The sequence below is a fragment of the Rhinolophus ferrumequinum genome, chromosome 5, assembly GCF_004115265.2.
Source record: "Rhinolophus ferrumequinum isolate MPI-CBG mRhiFer1 chromosome 5, mRhiFer1_v1.p, whole genome shotgun sequence".
Classification (NCBI taxonomy): Eukaryota; Metazoa; Chordata; class Mammalia; order Chiroptera; family Rhinolophidae; genus Rhinolophus; species Rhinolophus ferrumequinum.
In genome coordinates this window covers 34,149,458-34,169,530 of record NC_046288.1, presented here as the reverse complement: position 1 = coordinate 34,169,530, position 20,073 = coordinate 34,149,458, and the positions used below count along the sequence as shown (strand labels likewise).

At 36.8% G+C, this 20,073-nt stretch overlaps 1 protein-coding gene across 1 annotated transcript in view; it reads right to left on the bottom strand.

Moving 5' to 3' along the window:
• FRAS1 (Fraser extracellular matrix complex subunit 1) overlaps positions 1-20,073 on the bottom strand; it is a 421,740-nt gene that overhangs the window by 92,163 nt on the left and 309,504 nt on the right. Inside the window, exons 33-38 of the mRNA XM_033106538.1 lie at positions 14,974-15,088; positions 13,268-13,405; positions 11,126-11,158; positions 5,091-5,222; positions 3,724-3,849; positions 1,495-1,742 (exon numbers count right to left, since the gene is read on the bottom strand). Coding sequence (XP_032962429.1) covers positions 1,495-1,742; positions 3,724-3,849; positions 5,091-5,222; positions 11,126-11,158; positions 13,268-13,405; positions 14,974-15,088 — 792 coding nt within the window. The remainder of the gene's footprint in view (positions 1-1,494; positions 1,743-3,723; positions 3,850-5,090; positions 5,223-11,125; positions 11,159-13,267; positions 13,406-14,973; positions 15,089-20,073) is intronic.

Here is a 20,073-nt window from a genome sequence, read left to right as displayed (position 1 = left end):
AAAATCACCTGTCAATTAAAAAACAAAAGAAAAAACAAAATCAAAGCTATTCTGAAACTATACTAGACCCATGAGAAGAATCGGGGTGCAATGCAGTTTCCCATAATTTAAGAAAAGACAATTTGAGGGGAAAATTTGTGCAAAAGCAATTGAAGCAATTGTTCCCAGGCCAATGCTTTATCTTTCATGCTACTATTCAGGACTAGATTTTATAGCCAGATTCTTCAGCCCAGAGAAAGGTTACTTAAAAATATATAGTATTTTGGGAATTTTTTTTTTTTAAAGGCCAGGTTCATTGGTTGGAATTTTTTAAATTAGTAAAGGAAAAATTCAATACGAAGAATGATTACTATTCAGATAATCATTCATATTTTCAAGGCATTTGTCAAAACTACTCATTATTATGTTTACATAGAGAGTTCATAGAGAGTACATAGTGTTTCCACAAAAATAAGACCTAGACAGACAATCAGTTCTAATGAGTCTTTTGGAGCAAAAATTAATGTAAGACCCAGTCTTATTTTACTAAAATATAAGACTGGGTCTTTAATATAATATAATATAATATAATATAATATAATATAGTATAGTATAGTATAGTATAGTATAGTATAGTATAGTATAATACAATACAATACAATACAATACAATACAATATAATATAATATAATATAATATAATATAATATAATACCGGGTCTTGTATTAATTTTTGCTCCAAAAGACTGATAAGCTCCAAAAAAGCTGATTGTCCAGCGAGGTCTTATTTTCAGGGAAACACGGTAATTGAAAAATAAAATTAATTAGCCTCATTATCCTTAGCTCCTGAGGTAAAAATCAAAGAAAGAAGATGAGTCTAATTAACCAGGACCGCTTACCAAATTAAGGCCAGAAGAGAAAAACAAACAGACCAAGAGTTCCTGAATTTACCCTTGGTCCCCTAACCCCCCTCCTTCTCCCGCAGCATGGAATGGAGGTGAGTCGGAAATCTCACCTAGGAAATCTGGCAGAGGCACAGGAGCAGGCCAGTATTCTGTCTAGAGCTGGGCCTGAGACAAAAGCTGGTGAAAAGTGAGCTTTCTCTCAGAAAAGTGGGCCATGAAATACCAATATCTATTCATCACTGACCAGCTAATTTCTTCTAAAATGTCCTTTCCCCAAAAATCTCATTTGAAATATTATGGATGGAACTTAAAATATGGCGGTGTGGCTTTTCTGACATCCGCACTCTTTCTGTTGACAATCACCCATCCCTACACGTACCCACTGTGTTTTTGTCAAGGTTTACTCATTCACTGTCTGTTTATGAGACACTGAGAGCAGTTGGAATAAAGAGTGTAACTTTTCTTAAGAATAGAACTATAGGGAAATTGAGAAAACAGTTCTTTATGTGGCTATATATCTGATGCCCCAAATACTCGGCTATGACATTGCTTTCTAGATAGCCCAGTCAGCGGATGCAGTGGCGAACAAGCACACAAGTGTAAGCACTTACAACATAAGCAAGGTGTGACCTCGTGATGACAGCTGTGCTTTTACTAGCAACGGTAATGCTCAGAGAGGCACCAGCAGCCAGCCGAGGCCCTTGGTCCTCTGACAGTGACACCTGCACTCTCACTTCCACTGTTGTCACTGAAACGCCATCTGTGACTGAAATCTCCATGCTGTCTTCCCGGGCAGAGGAGCCATCATGTAGATACTGCAGAACATTTTTCTCAATATCCTCATATGTGAAAGTGTCACCTGTGAAAGAATAAAACAAATTACAAACCCAATTACTTCTGGGAATGACGCTTTTAATTTATAGAACACCTTTGATGTCAGGATTTCAAAGTACATATAGGATCATAAACCCTTGGAGATATAAGCTAATTAGTCCAATCACCCACCCAATATAGGATTCCCTTTACACTACTCTTGAAAAAGGGTTATTTAGCCTGTCCTCCAACACTTCTCAAAGGGGGAGGCTCAATGTTTTTACAAGGTCGTTCATTCCACTGGAGATGGCTCTAATTTTTTTTCTTAACTTCTTAATCATATTGAGCCAAAACATGCTTCTATAAGATCTTGTCATCATTCTTAGTTCTAGAAAATGAAGGACAAGCCTCTATACTTTATGATAGTCCTAGAATCTAATTTTGATACTGAACATTTTTTGAAAAAGTTAAGAAAATAAATTATGCTTCATGAACCTGTCAGAGGTCTTTCTTTTAATTGGGAGTATAAAGCTTTTTTAAGTTAAAAAATATCTAAAAGTTGAAAAATGTACTTGAAGTTAGAAACCCAAACTGTCTTAACTCTAGAGTACTAATTCATGATGGATTTGATAGGTGTTGTGTGAAAAAAAAGTTTCAAGGTCATATAAGTTTGGGAAAAATAGGTTTAAACAAAATTTAAAATTAAAATATTTATACTGCAGAATTTCTTAATTTTTAGAATCTTTAATATACAACATTAAAGCTTTCAAAATTGGTCATGGAGCCCTTTTTATGAAAAAATGCCACTTAGTGCTATAGTCCCCCCAAAATTCCACAGAGCACAGTTGAGGTACTATTCTTTTTGGATATTATATTCAACTCTACTTCCTGATAGATTATTGATTCTCATAACTGGTGTTATGTCACTAAAGTAAGGAATTTATTCATTCTCTCGATTTATTTTCTAAGCCTTCTCTTCCAACATAGTGTTATTGTGATATACTTGTGCTAGTGGTATTATGCCTAAAAAAGTAATAAAATTTATAAATTTATTGTAATATATTAAAAAGAATATTTTAAAAACATCTTTAGATCTCATATATTAATTACACAAATATAGGTTAAATAGAGAGTTAAAGAAACTGAGCTATGACTGTTATGCTCCTAAAGTAGTTCCCTTAGGATACTAGAAATCTATTCTAATGATACTTCTTTTGCTCAATAAAATTTTAAAAATCTGCTTTTGTGACTCCCAAATGATGACCGGTTGTTCTTACAAATTTGATCTACTTTCAAGGTCAAAGACTTGACCTCTCTCTCTCTGTAGGGATATTCACAAGAATGCATTATTACATGCTATTAAGAATTATATAAAGGTTTTGAGAAAGTACAGATTGTTTGAATAAGCATACAGGATTCCCAAGGTGACTACTTTGAAAAGGATAATATCCACTTGGATATATAAGGGCTGACTATTAAAAATTAGATTTAGTTGTGTTCCAGTCAATATGTATTACTTTTTTGTAATTGGAGAAAACACAAAAATTACTTGTGTTACAAATTATTTGTGTAACTGTTACATCGCTTAGATAATACTTTAAAAATGTGTTCCCTTTTCTTATGGATGAAGATACATGTCGTGTACACTATCAGAGTCACAGTGCTATAAATATTGTGAAGATTAACATACAAAATTAAGGAAAACAAATGTCCATGAACAACCCATAGGAAAGTGCAGCTGACAACTCATATGAGGTTGTTCAAAATGCGTTTACTTCAGGTTTCCGAAATCCACCAGTTTCACCTACAACTTGAGGCAATAGTTTCATAGTTTTGGGCGTGGGTGGTGGCACAGAGAAAGAAGTCCCAAATATTTCAGCCAGTGGATTAAACACTAAAGGTTTTTCCTTTCTAAGTATCTCCTCATAGTTTATCCCACAAAGTTGCTTTACTTCTTGTCTGAGATATAAAACTGACTGTAGAACAAGATATCCTCCAAACAGGTCAGTGATAGATTGGGCAGCTACCTGTGGCCATGGGCCCTTGGAACTCAGCTGTGTGCTTAAGGATCATGCCATGCTCTGGAGGTTTCCGAAGCTCAAAGGAGAGTTCTTTGGGTGCTGTCTCGGTATCTCTTACTACCAACTGCAGTCCTACAGTCAGGAGAATAAAGCATGGTGAGAAGATATTAAAAACTATGTAGTCTACATGTCACAACCACAAACCAGGCTGGAAGCCATGTTGTGGGTAGTCTGCTGAGTATAAGAAAGCACTGTTTAATTGCAATCAGCCACAAAACAGGGAAAAGTGCTGACAGTCAATTCCAAAATACAAGTAGGTTCTTCCAAAACTTAACTTATAAGTAGGTAGCTCTGAATTCAAAACACCATTTTTCTTGCATACAAATAAGGGTATGGAAGGCAAGAAAAGGGTCAGTCATGAATGACTGGGGTAAGTTTTCTTCCAGAAAATACTCCCAGAAATTGTTTTTGTTTTTGTTGTTCCTTCCCTTCGCTTTTCTTTGAATCAACAGAAGAGTCAAATTATGTTAACAATGGCTGCTCTGGCCATCACTGGAGTGAAAAGAAGCAGGGTAAAATTGACAGTTGTCTTTGTATACATGTATGGCTTGTTTATAAGTTGGATTATAATTAATTTTAGGCCAATACCCACATGTAGAAATTGGATAAGGAACTGTAGAGCACATTTAACAAAAATCATGATATCCACTGTTTGCTCTTAAGATGTTCTTGGTTAAAAAAAATAAGCTTCTAAAGAGTAAGTATACTAATAGCAACTAAAATCACATACAAAATAACTGAGCCAACTGATTCCACAACTTCCAAAGGTTATTGTGATCTGTTGTTTCTCCTTTATTCTTTACTTTCTAAATAGAAGACAAGAGCAGTCATTGAAACTGCTCCCCTCCATTCTCTCTGCTCTCTGTTACTTTATATTTTAGTGATGGCAGCAAATCAATCTCCTGGAGGCTGGAGAATAAATTCTGCATTATATTCCATCACTGAGCATTGGCCTCTACAGGGTTTATTTCATTCTGTCTGTGCTGCTCCTATTTTCATGGAAATGGGCAGAGGGGAGGATATAGATGAGAATGCATGCAAGTTCTGGAAGAGCAGGTCACTACTTTTTGGTAACATCAAGAGGTTTAAGGATGAAGAAGGTAAAGGGGATCAAATACATGGTGACAGAAAGACACTAAACTTTGGATGGTGAGCACACAATGCGTTATACAGATGATGTATTATAGAACTGTACACTTGAAATTTATAGAAATTTATTTATTTATTTAAAAAAAAGAGGTTTGAACAGGGACTGTTGCTGAAATATGGTTCCATTTTCAAAACCATGTTTCTTTCAGGCTCCTAGTTCTTACCTATAGAAGTGCGGCCTCCTGGGCTGACCTCAAGCAGTGGAGCTGTGACCTGGAACACTGGTGGACGCCCATTAGTGGGAAGTAAGTGAATGGTGAGGTCCATCTCCGGACTTGTGTGTTCTCCATCAGAAACTAGAAGGGGTGTACACACACACACACACACAAATCAACTTGTAGTCTGATCACCTTCAGGCTATTTCCATAAATATGTAGCCAGAAGCTTTTTTCAGATTATCTTAATACTTTGAAGAGGTGCTTACAAATGGAAAAAATTAGCAAGACAGTAACATACTGTGAGCTATTCTCACCAAGCTTTTTCTACGGATAACAAAAACGCTAAAGGACAGTAACAACAAGGTCATTCTAAGAAGCAAGTTTCACAACAAACTGATATTGATAAATGTCAGTAGAAAGGAAAGGAATACAAAATGTGCATCGTTAGACGATGCTGGGAAAGGCTTTCATTTCTGTAATTATTTTTCGATTGAATTCTTTCTTCCAATGTTCCAGAGAATTTTTTTTTTCAAGAAATCTTTTAGATTGTCTCATTAGAAAATAACTTAAACAGCACAGAAAATGTCCATACAGATAACCAGACTCATTTTTAACTGGTCGTTATGCACAATGCAATTAATGGAAGACATCTTTGTGAACAAAACAGTGATTTTAAGATTTTATTTTTCTGGGTTATCTAACATCCAAGTAAACACTGATCACCTGAGGGAAATGAAAGCAGAATTGCCTGATCTTTGGCCCTTATTTCCACTTTCTCATAACTTAACATACCCTCTCATCTCTAAAAGTCAGGTTTTAAGGAATACCTACACTGTGAACTCATCAATGTATTTATCTGTAGTGGCAACTGAGAAAACCATCCTGTTGATTATTTTAAATATGTGGTATGTTTGCATGTGGGTTGGTTATAAGACACTGTTTTCCTTCTTTACTTTCTTCTGGACTCAGTAACAAGTGAGTAGGAATCTGACCTCTACTTTAGCAAAGTAAAGTATTGCTCAGTGACTCCTAATAATGATTCCATTTAGATTTTAGGTTTGTCTTTTCCTTGGGAACAGGTCTAAAAGATATGGCTGGACTTTACAAGGTATACTCCATGTCCAAAAGAAATCTACAAACAGCCCTGTTGAAGGAGAGAAGACATTATCCCTATAAGAATGAAGGCTTTTATGGCTCTGTTCATTCAGTCAAATTTCAAAATGATGGCCTCCGACTCTTTGTTTATGCTCAGTCTTCTCTGTGGATCATTAAAGATAAGGACAGATGATTGTTAACTTATGGGAGTTTGGAGACAAATATACAAATTTTTCATAAATTTCAGTGTATTTAGGATTCTCTAAATTCCCTGGAACCTAAATTAAGAACCCCTATGTTAAATAAAAATAAATAATTATAAAACATAATTTCACTTTTTTAATGTTTTACCCATTGATTTTAGTTTTAAGTGGGGGATACTTAAGAGGCTCTGCAACATCCTTACTTTACAGAAGAGGAAAGGAAAGACCCTGAAACTTGGTCATATCACACAGCTGACAGTACAACGAAGGTATGTCTTTGCCTCTGCAAGTAAATGGAAGAAAGCTATTTTCTGGTACATACAACATAATAAGAAAACATATCATGCGGGTGTAGGGTTTTACAAGCAAACACGACAGCTTACAGTCAAAATGTGAGCAATTACAAGTCTAGCCCTCACTTGAAGCAACATTTCTGATTTCTCTGAGAAACAAACTGCTTCTTTGGGTCAGACGCCGCCTGTGGGCTCCATTCACCTTGTGTGTTTTCCTTGCTCAAGACAGTTCTTCAGAACATCTGGGCTTGTCTTGAAGCAGCCAGGTCAAGAATATCAGCTTTCTGTCTCAGCTGATGAACCAAATGAACTATTGTCCTTTGTTCTGTGGGTTAACACCAGGGCTTGCACTGTTGCTGCCTTAGTTCATTCTGTGCCCAATTTAAAGTTCTTTCTCACAAAACTCTCCTAAAGGAGACTCCTAGCGGATTCCAAAAGATTTTCTCCTTTAAAAAAAAGGAACCTCTTTCACCCTTCCCAACAATTAACTCACTGGCTCACAAACCTAAACATCAAACTATATAATACAGAATTCCTAGAAGATAATATAGATGGAAACCCAGATGACCTTGGGTATGGTGATGGCTTTTTAGATACAAGACCAAAGACCAATTTCTTCATGAAAGAAATAATTGATAAGCTGGACTTCATTAAAATTCAAAACTTCTGCTCTGTGACAGACAATGTCAAAAGAATGAGAGGAGAAGCCACAGACTGGGAGAAAATATTTGAAAAAGACATCTGATAAACGATTGTTATCCAAAAATGTACAAAGAACTCTAAAAACTCAATAATAAGAAAACAAACAACCTTATTTAAAAATGGGTCAAAGACTTCAACAGATACCTCACCAAAGAAGATTTACAGATGGCAAATAAGCATATGAAAAGATTCTCCCACAGGGAAATGCAAATTAAAACAACAAGAAGATACCCTACATATCAATTAGAATGGCCAAAATCTGGAATACTGACAACACAAAATGCTCATGAGGATGTGAAGCAAAAGAAACTCTCATACATTGCTGGTGGGAATGCAAAGTGGTACAACCATTTTGGAAGACAGTTTGGCAGTTTCTTGTAAAACTAAATATACTCTTACCGTATGATGCAACAATTGCACTCTTTGGTATTTACCCAAAGAAGCTGAAAACTTAGGTCCACACAAAAACCTGCACACAGATGTTTACAGCAGTTTTATTCATAATTGCTAAAACTTGGAAGCAACCAATATATCCTTTAGTGGGTGAATGGATAAACTGTGGTACATCCATACAATGGAATATTATTCAGCATTAAAGAGAAATAAGCTATCAAGCTATGAAAAGACATGGAGGAACCTTAAATGCATATTACTAAGTGAGAGAAGCCCATCTGAAAAGGCTACATACTATATGATTCCACCTACGTGACATGCTGAAAAAAGCAAAATTATGCAAGACAATAAAAAAATAGTGGTTGCCAAAGGTGGGAGGTGGGGTGGAGAAAATGCATAGGCAGAGCAGAGAGGACTTCTAGGGCAATGAAAATACTCTGTATGATACCATAATGATGGATACATGTCATTACATATTTATTCAAACCCATAGAATGTACAACACTAAGACTGAATGCTAAAATAAACTACATAAACTACGATATGTCCATGTAGGTTCATCATTGGTAAAAAATGTGCTATTCCAGTGAGTGCTATTGATAATGGGAGAGGCTATACTATGCATGTGTAGGATTAGGGCGTACAGGGAAAATCTTTGTACTTTCTTCTTAATTTAGTTGTGAACCTAAAACTGCTCTAAAACAATTTGCTTTTAAAAGAAATTTTTTTTAAAAAAATCACTCAACATAAAAAAAAAAAAAAAGAAAGAAACCTAAGACAGAAACAAGATAAATTAATTTAAGGTCAGCCAGAGATTCATTTCCTTTACTCTGAAGAATAGGTTCAAGGATCACTTAACTTCAAGTCCCAAAGAAGTTAATAGTTAACGCCTTCACTTATTCAACCTTTTAGGTAAAAGTTGAGACTTGGAAACCAAACTGGCAGACTATCATGATTCTTGTTGTTCATGATCAGCACACATACACACTAAATTAAATATTCCACACTCAGAGTCAGAAACTTGTATTAAAATCCTGGTACTACTGTTTACCAGGTTTGGAAACCTGGGCAGATTACTTACTCTAATGACCCTTAGTTTCCTCAGCTTTAAGATGCTAAAAATAATATCTGTCTTTATAATATTGTTACAAGGATTAAATAAGACAACATATTGTAAGTTGATTTGTAAAGTATAAATGATATAATCTAGTGTATATTATTACTGATTGCATGAATTATTTAGAAGTCTGACACTAGAAATGAGCTGATACTGGGTTCACATCAATAATGACACACATTAGAAAAAGAAATAAAAGGCATTCAAATTGTAAAGGCAGAAGTAAAACTGTCACTATTTGCAGATGACATGTTATTATATAGAGAAAACCCTAAAGATGCCACCAAAATCTTAGAACTAATAAATGAATTCAGTAAAGTTGCAGGATACAAAATCAATATATAAATCTGTTGTGTTTCTATACACTAGTAACAAAATATCAGGAAGACAAATTAAGAAAATAATACCATCTACAATTGCATCAGGAAGAATATTAATACCTAGGAATAAATTTAACCAAGGAGGTGAAAGACCTGTACACGCGCGTGTGTGTATGTGTATGTGTGTGTGTATATATATATATATATATATATATATATATATATATATATCATATACAGAGGGTGCCAAAAAAATGTATACACATTTTAAGAAAGGAAAAAATTGTATTAATTGTAATACTCAATATATACCAATAACAAAAGATGACTACAAGAAGTCACGTTTGACTTCTGCAATTATAAGAGGTGCTCAAAGTGGTTACCATCAGCGTCCAGACACTTCTGATTATGGCAAATTACTGCCTGAACGTGGATGACATCTCTTAAAATGTGTACACATTTTTTTGGCACTACATATATATATATATATGTATATATATATATATATATATATCAGAATATTATTCAGCCATGAAAAAGAATAAAATCTTGCCATTTGTGATAATATGGATGGACCTTGAAGACAAACCATATGATCTCACTTATATATAGAATCTAAAGAAAATAAAGAAAGAAAAACAAAAGCCCAAGCTCATAGATAAGAGAACAGAAACAGATTGGTGGTTGCTAAAGGTAAGTTGTGGGAGGTGGGTGAAGTGAAAGAAGATGGTCAAAAGGTACAAACCTCCAGTTAGAAGATAAAGAAGTCCTGGGGATGTAATGTACAGCATGGTGACTATATTATAATATTGTATTGCATATTTGAAAGTTGCTGAGAGAGTAGATCTTAAAAGTTCTCATCACAAGAAAAAACTTATAACTATATATGGTGACAGAGTTAACTAAACTTATTGTGGTAATCCTTTCTCAATATATACAAATACCGACTCATTATGTTATACTCCTGGAACTAATACAGTGTTATATGTCAACTATATCTCAATAAAAAAATTGAAACAAAACATGATACAACACTAAAATTTACTGTTGGTTCAAGTACGATTTTTAACCCTCAAAGAAGAAAGGAAGGCCTGGGAATTTGAGGGAGGTGACTTTCTCTTCCACCAAGATTTATCCCTACATGAAATATAATAGGACATACAGATGATTGATTCTAGGGGAATAGTGAATCCTAACTGAACAGCTATATAAGGATGCCATTTATGGTGAACCATCCTCACTGTAGACCTAAACAAGAAAGCTTGTCCCTTTTTTGCCCCAGCATACCTGCTAGATCTGACCCTGTTTTTGCTTATTGGCACTCAGCTTCTACTACACTGTGAGTTAAAACCAGGACGCTGAGGTCTTCTACACACAGTTTTCACAACTCACTCTCTGGGGCATAACACCTTTCCCCCCAGTAACAAGGCATTCAGTGAAAGGCTCTATTAAAGACTACATACAACCATTTTCATTAGATGACCATCATGCAGGACTGTTTATGTACCGATCATTGTTCTGGGAGTTTTACATATATATAATTAGTATTTATTATCTCCACTGGTAGTGAGGCATTCAGACACAAAGACGTTAATAAACTTTCCCAGAGCAGGCTGAACCCCAGGCAGTCTATACCCAGAATCTATAATCTTAACCACTATTACCTCTTTTTAATAGATATTAAGACAAGTTGAAATGGGGCTTAAACAGCACTAATCTTCAATATCCTTGGTGGATTATTTTTTCTATGAATACAAAGTTAAGCTATTACCATTTTACTGGACATGTGATTATTTTAAAAGAAACTTGCATAACTTTTAAGCAGTTCTTAGAAAACAGTTAAAAGCAATGATGAAGAGACCAAAAAGAAAGGACTAATGAGGAAAGAAAAATTCCATTTTCTAATAAAAATCTTTACCTAGGAAGTGGAATTTCACCGATTCTGGGAGACCTGAAAGAACAGAGAGAAAATCAGTGTACTGAACATTTTGGGGTCAGAAATAGAATGGGAAAGGTACAAAATATGGGGCATAGGTTAGAAAAGTAAAGGATGTTTTCATCTAAATTATTACGGTTTAAAGGAAGACTACCAGGTCATTTGATAATGTTATGATGAATTTAATGATGTCAGCACTGATTTTTAAATAACAAAAAGAACCACATAGTGGAATAATTTTATATCACAGCAGTTAGAGTGATTTATAATACATTCATTCAGATTCTATTTTATCAGTACATAAAATCTTACGTATCGGTGAATGTGGGTGATGTCATATATCACTGACAGGCTCTCTGTGGGTCAACACCATTGTAGAATTGAGTGATGCTTGGGACATTGATTTACACACTGTAACAGTGTGAGAGATTTATCTTATGGCATTTATCCCATAGATTATACAGGACAGGACTCTGCTCTCTCTAAAAAGGCTTAGGAACTCAGATGAGTATAATGGATACGGAAATAACTTCAACGATGGCTGACAAGTTTTTTCTCCCTCTAGTCCCAGGATATCCTGAGATTCTTGTAAAGTAAGTCTTATAAAGCAGAGGTTAGCGGATCATGAACATTTTCACGGGCTATTAGTTACTCAGTTACTACACACTGGGGTTACTCCTTAGAGACGAGGCCTACCCCCACCCATAGAGATTTTCAATCTAATTGAGTAGTTAATCATTTTCTAGACAATCGCATTTATATAACTAATGACAAACTTTACTTTAAATGTTTGCCACAATTTAAAACATCACTCTAAAATTATTTTATCCATGTTCAACTCACCACAAGAAATTACTAGCTATTCTGTATCAATAAAGCTACTGTATAAAAATAATACTCTAGATTACTTGTGTTATGTGGTACATATGTCTTAAAGATCATAAAGAAACAGGCTTCAGGGTTTTTACAATCATTCCAAGGCACAAAAATATTTAAGGTGGATACTCAAAACTCTTGCTTTTCAGTCAGCATTTTTGGTTACTGGATAAAGGGGAGAGATAAGGAGTGGCACAGATTAAGGCTATCTTGACTTAGTGGGTAAGCACACACTGGCTTGATTTAGAAATTTAGTTATTCTTTCACTCAGTCTTCTCTTCATTTAAAAAGGTGCCTTCTGACAAATCCATGTTTTAATCCCAAAAGGTCACCTGCATTCTCCATTCCAGCAAAGGATCTTCCCTGAGGTACTGCAGGATCTTTCTCACTGCATTCCCTTCACCTACGTGCCCAAGTACCATGGCCTCCTCCTCAAATCCTTTCACATCATTTCAGTTAAGAGTTCCTTACGAAAAGTCATCTCCCTAGATCTTAAAACCTCCCCTGAGCTCTTATTATTCTTGGGATAAAGACCCAAATCCCTATAGGCTCACAGGGTCTCTAAGGTCTGAACTCTATCTCTCCCTCCAGGCCCATCCCTGCTCTGTTCAACCCTCCACATTCCAGACACATTGGACTTTTATTATAATCCTTAGAATGCCACATTCTCTCCCTCCCCAGGGGCTTTGCACTCAGGGCATGTGCCCTTCCTTCAGGAACGTTCTCCAACTATCCCAACATGCACACTTAGCCTAGTGAGCTCTTCCCCCTCCCTTCATGGTCAATACCACCCTGGGGCAGTGTCCACTGAACCCTTAGTCTAGGTAAGTCTTGTTACATCTAATTTCATCACTGAACATTCTTTCTTTTCAGAGTTCTTATCTCAGTCTGCATTTAAAATTCATTACTGAGATAATTTATCAAATTCTCTCTATATTTAGATTGTAAAACTCACCAAGGGCAGGATTTATACCTCGTTTTGCTCACCACGAGGTTTCCAAGACCTCATTCAGTAATTGCCACAGAGTAGGCAAAAAATAAAGATTTATTGAAAGCATTCCTGCATGTATGAATAAATGACAAAAGTAATGAACTGAGCCCAAGCCACAAGTCTCAAGCTATTTTGTACCGCTATAAAGCAGTGTCACCAAACTGTCCAGGAGGAGGACAGGAAGAGAGAGAGTGAGCCTGCTATGGAGATCCCCAGAGAGCAGTTTGGGTGTCTCAAAACAGAGAAGGAAGCATTACCTGCAAAGGAAAAGGCCATGAGCTCCTGGAGGTGGGCGGCTGCAGTGGGAGGACGGTACCTGATTTTGCCCTGGTTAATGTCTTCCTGTGTGAAATACTGGACGGGAGTATGAGGCTGGTCCACGTGTTCGATGATACCTGAGGACAAGGAGACTTGCCATGAGCATTAGCAGTAGCTCTGAGGGCTAACTAAATGACCAGAGCCATAAAGCTGCCTTTCCCACTGGTCTTTTGTCCTTCAGAAACAACTGCTCTCAGGTTGTTCTTGGTATACTATTCTTGAGTTATTCCAGAAAAGGCAAATCTGAAACCCAAATAGACTCTTGACTTGATATATTCATTGACTATAAACAATAGTAAGATTCAAACCACTGCCCCTAATGTAGCCTAGTAATTCTCCAGAATACTCAGGTAATTTCTCAATTGAGTTTAAGTTCCAAGGTCAAGGTCATTGAGAAAATGGCACAGACTGGTCTTCTGGTGAGACTATCGAGAGATTTTTCTCAATCTGCCCTCTTTCCTTCAGAAACTCCTTAGTCTCTACGATGACCTCTGGCAATAGTAACATGGATCTTGATTGTTCTCAGAACTGGATTTGCAATTATCACTCTGCTTGTGAAAAAGCTGTAGGAGCTGCAGATTTGCCTACCGTTTCTAAATTTTACAGGAACAGAACTGATGCTATGACCATCTTTCATGCCCGAATAACTCTTTCAAAGGAGGACACATGTGAGGCTTGGTATTGGACGAATTCAACTTCTGAGGGGCTGAGAGATCTATTCAGGCAGCTGGTCTAAAAGAACTTCATCTCTCCCCTGGCAACACAGGGAGAAGGACGATAGCTATGACTTGCCAAGTTAAATAAAAAGAAGGATAATTTTTAGAATTTTAGTTATTTTGGACTTTTTCAAAAGAGTAATGGAATTTGTTGTTTTAGACTTTTATTTCTCCTTGGGAATTTAATATGAAAGGCTCACATGTAGTGCAGTGATTGGTCTTGGGAGACCCACCTCAGAGGTGAGAGCAGACTTGTCTTAGGAGAAGCTGGTCTCCTTTCTGTGAGGGACAGTCACATCTCTTTTGGGCACAGGCTTAATAGAGAAGGCCAACATTAAGAGATCTAAAGGCTGGGGACTGATGGTGGGGGTCCATCTCTCCTCTGACTGTGCTTCCACATTCTACGGTATGTTCCCCTATGGGAGGAGGAGTGACTTATCCAATTGGGAAGGGAACTGAGCATATATGGTTCAGCCCCCTCTGAGCTCTCTGGCAGAGCTCCTCATCCTCAGCACACGCTCATTCTGGTCTGCTCACCTATCATAGGTGCACCAGGGCAGGCTCACCTCTACAGACAGTGCCCGTGTCTGTCCAGTTCTGCCTGTGCCTGGGAGGGGGAGCTCAGTCTAGTGACCAAAGTTCTATGCCTGCTATGTTCTCCAGTGCACATCTGTCAGTCCCAAAGCTGACACGTTCATCTCCACATGTTTGACCATAGTGTCTCTCTCTCTCCTTCCTTCCTTCCCTCCCTCCTTCTTTCCCTCCGCCCCTCTGAATTGGTTCTAAACTCAGAGGACAGGACCAAGTGATATGAATAATTGTTACTTCTTAAAATATCAACAAGTATAAGCAGACAAAACTCCAGAGCTGTTAAGACTGGTCAACAACTAGAAGATACTACGTAAGAGCTCATTTACTGCACACCTTACCTTGATTTGGATGCAGAGGTCGAGTGATATTGTATATAATCTTTCTACTTGGCCTCTCGGAGTTTACAAAGGAGAGGGAATGAGGCTGAATCGCAGTCAGGCCATCTTCACGTGCCTAAACAAAGTTTAAGAAGAAGGAAAAATGGTGTGATGAAAACAAAAGCCAGAGGCAAAAGCAAACCCTACTGAAAAAAAAAACTAAACCAAACTCAGTTGGGGCTTTTAAATTAGTCACACTTAACAAAACTTTCTCTGTGATTTGACAACAAGGAATCTGTGTCTTGCATTGTAGATTTGTCCGAGCCTTAGGCACCTCACAGGGTTATAGAGTCCTCTTCAGGTTTTCTTGCACCCTAACTCTTCTCTCCTCTGTCCTCTGCCCCAGGTTTATGCTGCTGCATGCTCTGGGAATCTCAATATGATCATTTTTCCCTGGATGGATCTCACAGTGATATGTATTTGAAAATGAGCCATCACAGCTGGCTATTCTACTATTCTACCATTCACAGCTGGATCGCCACATCTCTGCTCTTCTAACTTAATGAGTTAAGGTTGCATCTGGTAAGAAGTTCCCCCTGATGCCCCAGCTTTTTTAATGGGAACTGTGATGCTTTCTTATTTATTTATTTTTTGAAACTGTGATGGTTTCAAAGGACTAAAGATGAACTCACCTCAAACACCAGCAGAGGCTCATCATTGGAATTCAGAGATTTAGGAATTATTTGTTTATTAAAGTAAATAATACAACAGTCAACATTTCTCTTTGTCTCCATGCTACTATTTAAAATAACAAGATACTGCTTTTCTCGTCTAGCTTTCAGAACACATGCAGAGTCTAGCGGAATAGATCAAAAGGCCAAAGTGTCTGTAGCTTTTACTATCCGTTCACCTGTGTACATATTGCCCACTAACAGTGACAACACTGAAAAAAAAAAAAAATGGAGAGATTTGGAATCTCATGACCAGGCCTAACAGTGAGTTGGGGATAGCAGCAAAAACATAGTGGAGAAGAGAAAGGGGGAAGTAGTGTGAGCATGGGCCCCTTGCCTGGGTCATACATGCTGTCAATAAAACAGAACAAAAATATCCAGATCTTTGTAGGCTCTTCCTAACTGACCACTGAAGGGTTATAGAATTTGACACCCTCTCCTGCTCTTTGAAGCTCTGCTTCTTTCAGAAGGAATTCCCCTGTTTAGGAAAGGATTAAGTAGGCTCAGTAATTCTCATGGAGGAGGGCGTGGTGTTCTTCCCTTAAACCATGAAAAGATTGAAGGTTACAGTAGCTCTTGTAATTGTCCCCAAGGCATACTTGTCCTGGGGAGAGGCAGCATTAGCAGGTTAGGACAATCTCCCTATAGTAAAGAGTCATATTTCAGGCCATTCCTCAGGTCTGGAATGTAATGAGCAAGGAAAATCAGAATTGCAAAACAGCACCTGGTCTCTCACCCTAAAATAAAACAAGTAAGGATAACGATTAAAAATATACGCCTATTTACAGTCCAATGCATGTGTGCACACACCTATAAATGTGTACACGTGTGGGCACAGATACACAGATAAAAAAGTGCAAGCTCTGTACATTGTTTGGTACTGTTTTACCACTTTGGTAATCTCAAAACCATCACAATAACTGCAAATTCTCAGTATTATGGGATATTTTTGAAAATCTAGATGTTCCTAAAACAATAAAATGATAAGAAGAGAGAATTAGCATGGACATAGGATACGGGAAAGGAAAATATGTTCCAGGCAAAATAACAGATATTTTATTATGGAATTTATGGTTACTATTTCTCCACTCATAGAAATAGACACTGCGTAGAAAAAGACTTGATTCTCTGAGGAAAGCAATATTGAGGTTGAGCTGTAACCAAGTAATTTTAATATTGCCTATTTACAATGTTCAATATTTATCAATTAAACATAGTAAGAAATGAGAGATTAAATTTCATAGAAATCGTTACAGAAGACACTTTTTTATTAAAACATCCATTACCAAAAGAAGACTACAGTATAATGATTTTCATAATACCCATATTACCTCTGAATATATCCAGAATCCAACCATATCCCCCCACGGCATTGCCACCACCATGCTGGCAGCTATAGTCTCTCACCTGGGTTACCAGGATGGCCTCCCAACAGCTCTCTTGCCCACCTGCCCGCACACCCACAGTCTATGTCAGCACAACAGCCCCTTTATAAAGGACATTATGCCTCTGCTCAACCCTGCAATGACTCTCCATTTTACGAAGAATAAAACTTAAGTCCCGCACAATACCAGATTGTGAAGACCAATTGATCTGCTCACATGCTCATGTGCCCGCGTGTGCACACGCACACACACACGCGCGCGCACACACACACACACACACACACAGCACATCTGTCAATTAATGTAGATTATTCTTGCATTAACTCACTCTGCTCCAGCCATGTGGACTTTCTTGCTGTTCCTTGAACTAAGCACGCTCCCAACAGAATGACCTCCGAATGCATGGTTCCCTGGGCCTGGACTGCTCTGTCCTCAGCTATCTGCATGGCAACCTCTCTCACCTCCTGGAACTCTTTCTTTAAATGTCATTGTCCTAATAAAGCCCACACCAACCACCTTATTTGAAATTGAAAGCTAGGTCTCCCTGGCCCCACCACTACATTTCAGATCCCTCTGGCCCTAATCTACTTTTTATTTCACCACAATACTTCTCACTAACATGATATATGTAAGTTACTTATTTGTTTATTACTTATTGTCTATTTTCCCCCAAGGTAATGTAAACTCCATGAGAACATGGATTTTTGTTTGTTCATGCATGGATCCCAAGCACATGGCACATGGAACGTCTCAATAAAAATGTGTTGAGTGAATGAAACATATCATCATAAAAAGATTAAGCCAAGATATAAAATAATAAAAATACTTTTCATAAACAATTTCATCAATAATTTTTTTAGAATATTTTCCATTGTATTTCAATGTCATCTAAAGAATTGGTGAGGACCCAGGGGAGCAAACATTGTTAACACTTAAGCCTTAGCAAAGTGTGAATAACTTAAACTTCCAGGTCCGGATTTATAAACAACATTTTAATTTCACTCTATTAAAAGAAAAGATGAATTTCATATCTTGCCTGTCATTCTACTAAAGCAGTAAAGCCCATGGTAGGTCTGAGAAATCAGACACTCTTGAGTAATGAGATAAGGAAAGTGGAGGTCCTACAAGAAATCATCCTCTCACATAGTTCAGTTAGGACGACAAAATTAATTCATTCCTATATTCATATAGCAAATATTTAGTAAGAACCTACTATGTGCAAGGTACCAAGCAAAGAGCTGTGGGAGATATAAGATAAATCAGACATAGACCCTCTTTTCAAGTTTTATTTGTAGGGGAAAATCATAAATAGCTCTAATGTAGAGAATTCTAAGTGTGGAAGGCTCAAGTAAAGCACATCAGGAATTCCAAGAATAAAGAAACATTTCCAGAGATTGCAGATGATAATTCTATTAGTTTCTGAAAGGTCTTAAGAAAAAACATGAACAGAAGACTGCAGCCGTAAAACAAATACAGCGTGCCCAGACTTGAGTCTGTATCACAAGAGATAAGCTGTACTAACTGGATCCCTACTAGCACCATCAGAGTGGTTTTAAAAGACTCTGGATGGTGAACACATAATGTAATTTATAGATGATGTGATACAGAACTGCACACCTGAAATCTATGTAATTTTACTAACAATTTTCACCCCAATAAATTAAAAATAAATAAATAAAAATAAATAAATAAATAAATAAATAAATAAATAAAAATAAAGGCAAACCTCTTTCCAAAGTGAAAAAAAAAAAAAAAAAAAAGAATACTTGAAATAGCAATTACTCTGGAAACAAATGAAACCAGGCAAGAAAGGCTTCTCCAAGGCCTTTTCCTCAAGTGGTGACCTTGAGCAACTCAATCTTGAGTACCGCAACCATTTGAAAAAGGAAATAATATTCTGTCTTTCCCATGACGAGATAATAGAATTTCCCCTTTCAGAGAGAAATTGGAAATATGATATTTCAAGTGTATGTGTGTGTATACGCATATGATTAATTTGTTATTTGAATTTGAAAGGGATACAGTTTAGGGAGTTATTAACTATTTGAAAGAAGGTCTGAAAATATTCATTTAGTCAACAAATATTTACTAAACAAGTACTTTATAGAAGGCATTGTACTAGATGCTGAGGAAGTTACCGAGATTAATTAATCAAAGATTTTGCCCTTAAGGATTTTCTAAGTCAAATAGTGATGATTACATGGAAAACTATGAGTTGATGTGAATCTACTAACCTATTTGCAGAATCTTACATTATCTATGCTATGATATTTATTGGTAAATATGCATGTTTTCAGATTTCCTTGCCCAAACTTGATATACATCCTAAAGGTATTTATCTCATGTATGTTTATGTCTATATCTATATCTATATCTTATAATATTATACACATATCTATAATATCTTATATATGTATGTATGCATACAATTCTGATGAACACTGCAAACCAAACTATAAGATCGCATTTAAAAGATCTTAGATTTGATGAATAACAGAATTACAGAAAGGCCACCGAACCAATTTCCATTTAGGCAGGTATCTGATTACGTGGCTTTGCACTCTATTCAGTCTTCCCGGGGAATTTCAGTTATGCGAGGACTTAACCACTACGTGACATTAATGATTCTCAAAGGTTTATCTTCCACCCAGAATATCTACTGATCTTCTACACACCCTTAATAGGCACACCCTTTATGAGCACATCCCAAACTGAACTCATCGTGCCTCCCACCCCACCTGCCGCTAAAGTCCTCACACGTTCCTGATCTCAATGAATAGCATCTCTATATACTCAGAAACTGGGGTGTTTCACCCTCCTCTCACCTCTAATTAACCATGGTATTTCTAAACATCTCTTAATGTTTCTCTAAATTTCTCACCCAACTTAACCACTTTTAACTGTACAGTACAATACTGTTAACTATATACACATTGTTGTGCAACAGTTCTAGAATTTTTTCCTCTTGGAAAACTGAAATTCTGTATCTATAGAACAACAACAAC